Raw genomic sequence first — 10,328 nt, 5'->3', positions numbered from 1 at the left:
ACTGGAGAGCATTTTAATAGCATTTTATGATAATTCAGGCAATTCTTTGATACGATACCAAAACTTGACAAGTGGTAGTTTCTTAAAGGTCAGTTGCAATGTAGAAATCTCAAACCATATCAATGAACATTTCATACCCAGTACACTCATGAAAAAAATGAGAATGAAAAAGGAAAAGAATATCTTAGTGCTACTGTGAAAATAGTTTTGATCCCACAGACTCCCCTGAAAGGGTCTTAAGAGACCCTCAGGTTTCCCTAGAACACACTGTGAGAACTGCTGCTATAGATTATTGGTATTTAACCTTTATCAAGTCAAAAAGCCTCTCATTATTTTATAATACCTCTCTTTTTTGTTGTCATGATAGGTGCTGACCCATATGAAATGCATGGCTGAGAGGCTGAGAGGGCTTTCTCTGCCCTGGAGCGGAGAGCTCAGCACAGGTACACAGAGTGGTGGAAAGTGCTCGGGGCACCCACGACATTCGGTGGGGTGGCCTGTCAGTTTTGAAGCTCAAGGGCTTTACACGTGAGTTCAAAGGATTTAATTTCTGACACATCGGCTGTCTGGTCCAGAAGGGACCATCCTGAGGAAACGACCAGGAAAGCAAGGTCCAGGCTGGAGGAGTATCCTCTAACCACACACCTGCCAGCAGCCTGGGGGCCTGCTTCCTGGAGCTCCACACCCTCTTCTCCACAGCCCAGGTGGCCCAGGCCTCAGCCCCTCCACCCCTGACAGTGGCCACCAGGCAGAACAGGCCTTGCTGTTTTCTCAGGGTTGCACAATGCGGAATACGACCTGTGGATGAGGACAGCCACTGGTCTCCAGTAAGTTACCCTTTGCAGTTTTGTAGGAGAAATGACCTGCAGGGACTCTCTCCCAGGCACCAGTCCAACTTTCCTTCTCACCCCATGACCCCAGCAGGGATGGCTCAGTATAAATGCAGCCACCTGTCCCCAGCAGGTCTGCTCCACCGGGTTCAGGTGAGAAAGTTCTCCAAGGAGTGATTTCTTTGAAAACACTTACTTAAATCTTCTCTTCTGTATTTGTGCTGAATGAGGTCAGAGCTGGCAGCGTGGTACATGGGAAATGCTTTTTGATTAATTACAGGCTGCTTTAGCAAGACACAGCTACGTCCCAGCTGCTCTCTTCTTCCACCATACACACCTTGGTGACCTCTTAGACAGGCTTGGGTTCAGGGTTGGTGGGTTCAGAGCTGAGGGCTAGTGGCTCCGAGTGAGGTCCTACTGCAATATTGCCTAGGTGGACCACTGAGAGTCTAATGAGAACAAGTGGAAAGAACAGCCGGGCTCTCCTCGACATACAAATCCCAAAGTGGGTGTACAAGGCTTGTCCGTGTCTCCCTGACCCTCTCCTTTCATTTCAGCACAATGAAGCTTTTCACAGGCCTCATTCTCTGCTCCTTGGTGCTGGGAGTCCACAGCCGATGGTTTTCCTTCCTTGGTGAGGCTTATGACGGTAAGGCTGGTGGAGGGGGGATGACACCCATGGGCCTCTGGGATTCACCATGAGCGCTCTTAAGGGTTGGAGCTACTGTCTTAGGCGGTGCTGCCCTATGTGGTAGAATGTGCCAGGTGTTTGGGGAGCTTTTTTTCAGACAGATTGAAAACCACAGGATTTATGTCGATCAGTCACTAGAGAAAGAACAGTCATCATTCCCAGCTGAAATGGAAGTTTGAATGGAAGACATAAAATAAGTCTTGAAATGGTACAGCATTTCCCTCAGACCAATTGCATGAAGGAGGATGAAAGCTATCCATCTATTTCCCCTCTCTTCTTTTCTCCCTCCACTCATTTCTCCCTTCCTCCCTCCCTTTCCCTCTTCCTTCCTTCCTTCCTCTCTTCTTCTTCTCTTCCTTCTTACCTTCCATTTCCTAATTGGATAATTCAGGGACCTTCAGCTTAGCTCTTGCTCCTGCTTCCTATACTCAGTGACACTGTCCCTGTTCAGTCTGTTTCCTACCCTTTTATAGCCTTTTAACTGACAAAAAAACCCGTGTGCGACCGGGGTGGGGAACCTAATAACATATCTCAAGCTTCCGGTAGGAACTCGGCCCTTATATGCACTTCAGGGTGACCAACTCTCCTGCTTTGCCCAGGTCTGAGGACTTTTCCAGGACACTTTCAACGGTAACTGGGGCAGTTCCAGGAAAACAGGCGCAGTTCTGGTTAGGCTGGGACAGTTGGTCACCTACTTACCTGCAGAATACCTCCGTGAGGGAGGCATCTCCCCCCATCTGAAGGGGAGAAAACCGAGGCTGAGAGCAGCCGAGTCTGCTGCCCAGGGACTAAGTGCCAGTCAGCAGGTGGCAGGACAGAAGTTTGAACCCAGCTGTGCACGAGGCCACAGCTCTTGCTGGGCAGACTTGTCCCAGTGCCACTCTCTCAAGCTGGGGGCTTATCAATCTCAGCTGCATGTTGGATTCACCTGGGGAGCAGTGAAAACTATTGATGCCTGAGACCCACCCCAGAGAGTGTGAGGTAACTGGCCTGGGCTGTGAGGTAGGTCTCATGGGACTTTCAGTACCTCCCCAGCTGATTGGAAGGTGTAACCAGGCTGAGGCAAAGACCCACTGCTCGAGGGCTTGCTTCCTCAGGCAGCCCACGTCATCAATACCGTCCACTAGAAAGTCCTCAGGATGCCATTCACGTGCCTAACAGGCAGGGGAATCAAGTCACATTGAGCGCATTCGCACAGCAGGAATACATTTCTTAGGCGTCAGGGCAGAGGTGCTGCATGTCTGCCCCTTTCTCAGAATCTGTCCTCCAGGTCACCTCCTCACTCACCCCAATCCCCTGGATCTCATCCTATGCGGCTTCCTTTTATAACAGTGGTTCGGGGCCAAGGGCAATTTTGTGTCCTGGAGATATCTGGCAATGTTTGGAAACATTTTTGGTTGTCACACTTGGGGAATAGGTTGCCCGTTAGTGGGTAAAAGTGAGGGATGCTGTTAAACGTGTTACAATACCCAGGACAGCCCTGAACAGCAAAGAATTATCTGGCTTAAAATGTCAATAGTATGAAGCTGAGGAATCCTGCCCTATAAAGATAGCTCCCTTCTCCCCTTTAAACATGTCACATGGAGCCCTAAGTGAGATGCAGTCCAGAGACAGCATCATAGGGGCCCGACAACCAGGTCCAACGCAGCTGTGCCCATCCCCCCCATAACGACTCTCATTCGAGTTACCAGGAGCAGGAAACTAGACACAAGAATGCTCTTCTCACTCTATGGCACTCATGGTGCTATAGCCACAGGATGAAACTGAGTCAGTGGAAGATTTTTCATTCCTTGATTCTTCCCTAAGGTGTGTCACAGTTTTCTGTCCACCTGATAATTCTTTCTCTATGTGCTTTCCTCCCAGGGGCTAAAGACATGTGGCGAGCCTACTCTGACATGAGAGAAGCCAATTACAAAAATTCCGACAAGTACTTCCACGCCCGGGGCAACTATGACGCTGCCCAAAGGGGACCTGGGGGCGTCTGGGCTGCTGAAGTGATCAGGTACCAGGGGCCCTGAGGATGCAGGGATGGGTGTGAGAGCCTCGGACAGCCAGGAGGGGCCAAGCCCTGGAGAACTTCCTGTAGGGCTGTGGCCTCTCCTCCTCTTATCCACCCTCACCCTCTGTGTCCTGTGTGGGGTCTGAGTGGCTGAAGAGCAGAGCAAGGCTGGTGGGACAGACGATTCCCAAGCCTCCCCCATGGGTGCTGTTCACCCAGCATAAGGGGACCCGCAGGGTTGAGGTGGGCTGAGCCCGGGCAGCCTCAGGCTTCATTCCCTCTTTCCTAGCTCCTGTCAGAGTCCTCGATTCCTTGGAAAGAGGAGAGATGGGGAGGGTGGGCTGTTGCTCGTCAGCCCTGGAGTAATCCCCTACCTGCCCTCCTCCATTCCAGCGATGCCAGGGAGAATCTTCAGAGAGTCACAGACCTTTTTAAGCATGGAGACAGTGGCCACGGACGGGAGGACTCGGAGGCCGACCAGTTGGCCAATAGAATGGGCCGGAGCGGTGTAGACCCCAATATCTTCCGACCTCCTGGCCTGCCCAGCAAGTACTGAGCTGCCTCTCACTCTGCTCAGGAGACGACGGGGCTGTGAGCCCCCAAGGGCAGGGACGCTGAGCTAGTGAGTTCTCTGTCCACAGAAGCCAGCAGATCTAATAAATGCTTAAGAGATTGAATGTTGAAAACCGTGTATTATTCTTTGATATAAGGACAGCCTGCTTGTTCCCAAGGGGTGATGGCTGGACACCCACGTGAAGGCCGAGTCTGTGCCTGTGTCTTGGGTGTCGGGGCCACAATCTCAGCATCATACAGGGCAGACACCCTGCTCCACCCCTTCCCCTAATCAGACCCGCTCCCCTCCAGGCCCCTCTGGTTACAGTGGTGCTCTTTCTAAGCCCTTCTGTATTCAGGCCTCTTCACTCCCTGGCAGTTGGGTCCTGTCAGCTTCTCTGCCCTGGGGTCTAGTGCCCTTAGTGCGTCCTCAGTGGTGTCTGTGTGCGGGCAGGGGACACAGCCTCGGGACGACTGGATCGTGGAATCCTGCTCCAGCAGCTGCACCTTGATCTTCTGTTCATCTCTCAGCAACACCTACAAATCCATCTATGAACCAATTTCTGTCTGTGCCATCCAGAAGTGCCTCCAACGCTGTCTCCCTTCACTCTATATTCCTTGCCTGATGCAAGTGTCCAGGAATAAACATGTCCAGAAACGGAGGCATAGGGACGCCATCAAGATTAAGTATCAGGAGGTTTTGTATTGCATTGGATATGTATCAGGTCCTTGAGAAGAAGTCACTTTCCCTCCCTGGACCCTTCCCAACAGAGGAAAGCCAGCAGCATGTTACTCTTTTTCCAGTCATGCCGCATGGCTTGTGGGATCTTAGTTCTCCCCCCAGGGATTGAACCCAGGCCCACGGCAGTGAGAGCTCCAAGTCTTAACCACTGGACTGCCACGGAAGTCCCAGCATGTTACTTCTTACTGAAGAAAACGGTGTCTAATAAAAGGGGTTTGGGCCTGTTAGAGCACAGGAATTATGAGTGACTCTATAAATCACAAATTCCTAGAGAAACCAATAACTTTCTTCCTTGGATAAAAATTTGGTTTTGGTGTTTGGTTTTTTCAGATTAGAGATTCCAAGAAGTAAAATGATCTAACACTTTAAAGAGTGGGGAACGGGGGCTTCTGTGGTGGCACAGTGGTTAAGAATCCACCTGCCAATGCAGGGGACACGGGTTTGAGCCCTAGTCCGGGAAGATCCACATGCCGCAAAGCAACTAAGCCTGTGCACCACAACTACCGAGCCTGCGCTCTAGAGCCCGCGAGCCACAACTACTGATCCCACACGCCACAACTACAGAAGCCCGCGCGCCTAGAGCCCGTGCTCCGCAGCAAGAGAAGCCACCGCAATGAGAAGCCCACGCACCGCAACGAAGAGTAGCCCCCGCTCGCCGCAACTAGAGAAAGCCCGCGTGCAACAACGAAGACCCAATGCAGCCCCAAAAAAAAAAGAATGGTGAATAGACTTCTGTATCCAACTTTTATTTCAAGTAATAAAAAGGCTGATTATTAAATTTTTCCTATTTACAATAATTTGGAGAACTTGCTTTATCTAAACTTTCAAGTCATCCTTTCTCCTACTTCTCCTTTCTTTCCCCCCATTTTGCAAATTCTATACCTTCAGTACCTGGGATAGAAATCTAATAGTGAACATTCTCATAACAGGATCTCCTTACAACCTGGGGTCTGTTGAGACTTTACCACTAGAGCCCTAAACTCAGCAGTGCTTTGAGCCTGTTCTTGCCAGCCAATCTGCCACCACACTCTCCCTAATCCCGGTTACCCTGCTCCTGCTTTATTTTGTCAGACTCACTTTTCTGAGACACAGCCTCTACGTACACCTCTGACAGTGCCTTCTGATGGGAACTGTATGAGAAAGTTCTCCTGTGACTAACTACCTTACAGACACACTTTTTCTTCCTCCTTGACAAGGAAGTTAAACTTGTCTTTCCCCTACAGGGATCATTTCATCATGAATCGTCTCCCCTTAGGAGTGCTCCTGAATCCCACTTTCAGAGGAGAAGCGTGTGCCGGTTATCAGTTTATTTACTCTGAGCTCCACGTCCACCCTTCTTTGCCCCGCTTGTGGTGCTGGGACTGGTAAACATTTCCCCCGTGCCAGCTGGGCACGGTGTTAATCTCTGTCCTTTCAGGGCGCAGGAGGGACGTTGTAGGACACAAACACTTCCTGGTTTGTGCTCTCCTTCTGCCCAGCTCCTGTGGTGCTCTTCTCTTGCACAGGACACGCAGTGACACTCACGCCAGGGAGGAAAATGTGCTTGTTCCTCACATGGGCAAAACCTTGCAGAGTCCAGACAGTCAGTAACAGCTTTCCCAATAAAGCACCACATTGAAAACCCTGCGTTCAATCCACATCACTCTTCACTCTTGCACGTTTTCCTCTTCCTCTTTATAGTCAGACTTGTTGAAAACCTGCCCATCTGCACTTTCTGATTCCTCGCTTCTGACTCACACTTGAACCCACACCAGCCTGTCCTCTGTCCCCACCACTCAGCAAAACAGCTCTGGTCACCACTGACCTCCATGTTGCCAAAACAACTGACATGTTTCTCTCCTCCTATCAGGAGGCCTCTGAGCCATGCTCAGCACAGTTGTCCTCTCCCTCCTTCCTGGAAGGTTCTCTCTTGGCTTCATAGTACCACACTCTCCTTTTGCTTCCCTTCAGTTTTCCTTTATCTCCTTAGCTGGGTCTTTTCATCTCCCCAAACTCTAAGTGGCCCTCAGACTTGGTTCTGGGCTCGCACTTTTTATTTCTCTGTATTCTCCCCAACAAGCGCAGCTAATAGTATCTACATGCTGACGCCTCTGAAACTTATATCTCCCCCTCAGAACCTGGTTTCCAAGCTCCATGCTTGTTTATCTGATTGGCCTCCTGAAACCTCTGATTGGATGGCTTCCAGAGATCTCACACTCTGCTTGTCCAAAGGAAACGCTCATCTCCGTCCAGAACTCTTCACCCCCAGGCCACTCCAATTCAGCAAATGACACGACTCTTCCCTCTGTGGCTCACCCCAGATATTGGGAAATGTGCTTGATGCTTCCCTTGCCTTTACCTCCACATCCCATCCACTAGCAAGCCCTGTGATTCTACTTCCAAAATTCATCTCTAGCCCATCAGCTTGGTCTCACGTGCACCTCCACGCTCCTGGCCACACCTGTTCTCACCTGGGTTCCTGCAACAGCTGTCTCAGTAGTCTCCCCATCTTCATGGCTTCCGCCTCTGCTTAAGTGTGACTGTATAGTTTATCATCTAAGCCAAGTCACTTTCCATTGTGAAAGGGACATTATTGATAATTATACCTGGATGACAGGAATAAGCTGGAACTTTTCTGGGCAAAATAGGCCTGTCTGTCTAGCATTCAGACTGATCTTTGCAAACCATAATCTGATCATGTGTCCCTTCTGCTTAGAACCCTTTAGCAGATCTGGTCCCTGGTCACCTTCCAGCATCATCTCATGCCACACCCTCCCAGATCACTGCTCTCTAGCCACACAGTTCTTCCCTCAGTCCTACCAACAAGTCAAGCTCTAATTTACCAAGGTGTCTACACATGATATTGCCTTTGCCTAGAACACGCTTCCCACCTCTCCTTCACATGGGTGCTTCCTTTTTTCCTGTGCCTCTCACTTGAAATCTCTCTTCGGAAAGGCCTTCTCTGACTACTCTGAGTGACCTACCATGACTATTCTTTCTTTCTTAGCAATTATCAATATGTGGGATGATTTTGTTCATTTCTCGGTTTACTTTTTCTGTTACTTGGGTGGTTTGTTGGTTTTGATTGTTTTCTTGGTCTGTCTTGCACCCTAGATTGTAACAATTTCTGTCTCATTTATCTAGCACCAAGAAAAGTATCTGGCACATAACAGGACTTCAACAAACACTTATTGAACACATGAACGATTGAGAGAATTTATTTTTTAACTTACTAGTAAGAAGGGAATTTTTGCAAGGTAAGAGAAATGCATTACCTTTCTTATAAAACGTATTTCCATTATACACAGATACCACATTTTCTTTATCTATTTATCCATTGATGGACATTTAAGTACTTAGGTTTCTTCCATATATTGGCTGTTGTAAATAATGCTGCAGTTAACATAGGGGTGCATGTATCTTCTAAAAAATTTTTTAATTGAGGTACAGTTGATGTATATTATGTAAGTTTCAGGTGTACAACACAGTGATTCACAATTTTTAAAGGTTATACTGCATTTATAGTTATTATAAAGTATTAGCTATTATTCCCTGTGCATCCTTGTAGTTTTATACATAGTAGTTTGTACTTCTCAATGCATTACCCCTATCATGCCCTTCCCTCTCTCTACTAGTAACCACTAATTTGTTCTCTATATCGTGAGTCTGTTGGGGGTTTTTTTGTTGTTGCTATATTCAAGTTTGTTTTATGTTTTAGATTCCACATGTAAGTATGTAAAAGTTCTCATCACAAGAAAAAAATTTCATCACTGTGTATGGTAATTGATGTTAATTAAACTTATTGGGGTGATCATTTCACAATATGTACCAGTATCAAAACATTATGTTGTATAACTGAAACTAATGTAATGTATTAATTATATCTCAATTAAAATAATAATAAAGGCCATTCTAATCAGCACCCAGAATCACTGGAAGAGAGGGACCAGAGAGCCTGAGCTTGTGTTTGATCCAGCTGGAGTCAAGTTCCCAGGCACAGAAAGTTTATTTAAGCCTAAATAAACTGAGAACAGAACAAGCTGTGAGACTGTCACCTGGGATCCTCCCAGAAATGCAAAATCTCAAGTTCTACCTCAGATCTACTATGGCAGCCAGGACCAGTTACATAATGTGTGGTACCAGTACCAAATAAAAATGTGCGGACCTTGTTCAGAAATTATTAAAAATTCTAAGATTGTGAAAGCAGGGCATTAACCAAGCACTGGGCCGTGCTAAGCATGGGGCTCTGCACAGCTGCACAAGCCTCATGCCACAAAGATGGGCAGTTTCCTAGGAAAAGCTACACAGACAGCCAGGGGATTAAAAACTCTGATACAAAGTCACTAAACCCAGGCTTTGCCTATTAGTATCAGATAAAATCATGCTTAGATTGCTAGAAGAATATATCAACTCGAATATTCAGATTGATTCAGAGTCGTCCATCTGGAATAATGTATTATTACCTGGGGAAGATGGGAAAACCACAATCTGGGAAAACATTCTCTGTATTTAGGACACGGCGGTGCCAGTTAGTATTTTTCTGAACCCTCTGGGAAGAAATGCCAAGCAGGAATTTTCCAGGCCTCTCTTGTGGTTTGTATTTGATCCACTAAACCAGGGTTGACTGGAAACTCCAGGCTGGTCAACTCTGCACGGCAGCATTGTGTAGTAATTCTGTACTGTTACTCAAGAAGTTTCATGGTATCCAGATTTCTTCTAAATGAAGGAGAGGGAAAAGCTGGGTTTTGCTCTGACCTTACTCTAAAGTTACTGTTACTGGTACAAGGGATGATTTCAGCCCCTTGTTGTGCCCCAAAATGGTTAAGATGGTAAATTTTATGGTATCTGTAGTTTACAATTAAAAAAACGAACTTGACATGTGGAACCTGAAGAAACAGAACCCTGGTGGAATTTCAGCAGGTGGGCCCTGGGGCAAAGGGCAGCTCAGGGTTGATTGAGCAGAGGCACAACCGGAGGGCAAGTGCAGAGCGTGTCCAAGAACAGAGAGCCCAGGATGAGAGACAAACTTGGGCTCTGAAACTGAAAACAAGAGTCCGGGAACAAGTCACAGAGGGCCTTGTCGACAAAAAAATTTTAATCAGTAGTCAATCTAAGAAAGAAATAGAGAATTTTATTCCAGCCAATATGAAGATTATAACTCAGGAGACAGTCTTTCAGAAAGCTCTGAGGGGGAGGCTTCTGGGAAGATGGCGGAAGAGTAAGACGCGGAGATCACCATCCTCCCCACGGATACACCAGAAATACATCTACACGTGGAACAACTCCTACAGAACACCTACTGAACGCTGGCAGAAGACCTCAGACCTCCCAAAAGGCAAGAAACCCCCACGTACCTGGGTAGAGCAAAAGAAAAAAGAATAAACAGAGACAAAAGAATAGGGACGGGACCCCGACCAGTGGGAGGGAACTGTGAAGGAGGAAAGGTTTCCACACACTAGGAAGTCCCTTCGCGGGCGGAGACTGCGGGAGCCGGAGGGGGAAAGCTTCGGAGGCGCGGAGGAGAGCGCAGCCACA

General features: G+C 47.8%; 1 protein-coding gene across 1 annotated transcript; it reads left to right on the top strand.

Annotated features, from left to right (window-relative positions):
• Positions 1-1,388: 1,388 nt before the first annotated feature.
• LOC132525227 (serum amyloid A-2 protein-like) lies at positions 1,389-4,076 on the top strand. Its single transcript, XM_060157763.1, has 3 exons — positions 1,389-1,479; positions 3,385-3,523; positions 3,914-4,076. The coding sequence occupies exons 1-3, from the start codon at positions 1,392-1,394 to the stop codon at positions 4,074-4,076; spliced, it is 390 nt and encodes a 129-aa protein (XP_060013746.1). The 5' UTR covers positions 1,389-1,391.
• The last annotated feature ends 6,252 nt before the right edge of the window (positions 4,077-10,328 follow it).

Source organism: Lagenorhynchus albirostris, chromosome 9 (genome assembly GCF_949774975.1).
Source record: "Lagenorhynchus albirostris chromosome 9, mLagAlb1.1, whole genome shotgun sequence".
Classification (NCBI taxonomy): Eukaryota; Metazoa; Chordata; class Mammalia; order Artiodactyla; family Delphinidae; genus Lagenorhynchus; species Lagenorhynchus albirostris.
Note: the sequence above shows the minus strand (reverse complement) of the source record. Positions and strands in the feature narration are given on the sequence as shown.

Bases quoted from the DNA above. Each gene is read 5' to 3' on its own strand.
- LOC132525227 (XM_060157763.1), top strand. From the start codon at position 1,392: ATGAAGCTTTTCACAGGCCTCATTCTCTGCTCCTTGGTGCTGGGAGTC. The intron at 1,480-3,384 runs GTAAGGCTGGTG...CTTTCCTCCCAG, and splicing joins CCTTGGTGAGGCTTATGACG to GGGCTAAAGACATGTGGCGA. The intron at 3,524-3,913 runs GTACCAGGGGCC...CCTCCATTCCAG, and splicing joins TGGGCTGCTGAAGTGATCAG to CGATGCCAGGGAGAATCTTC.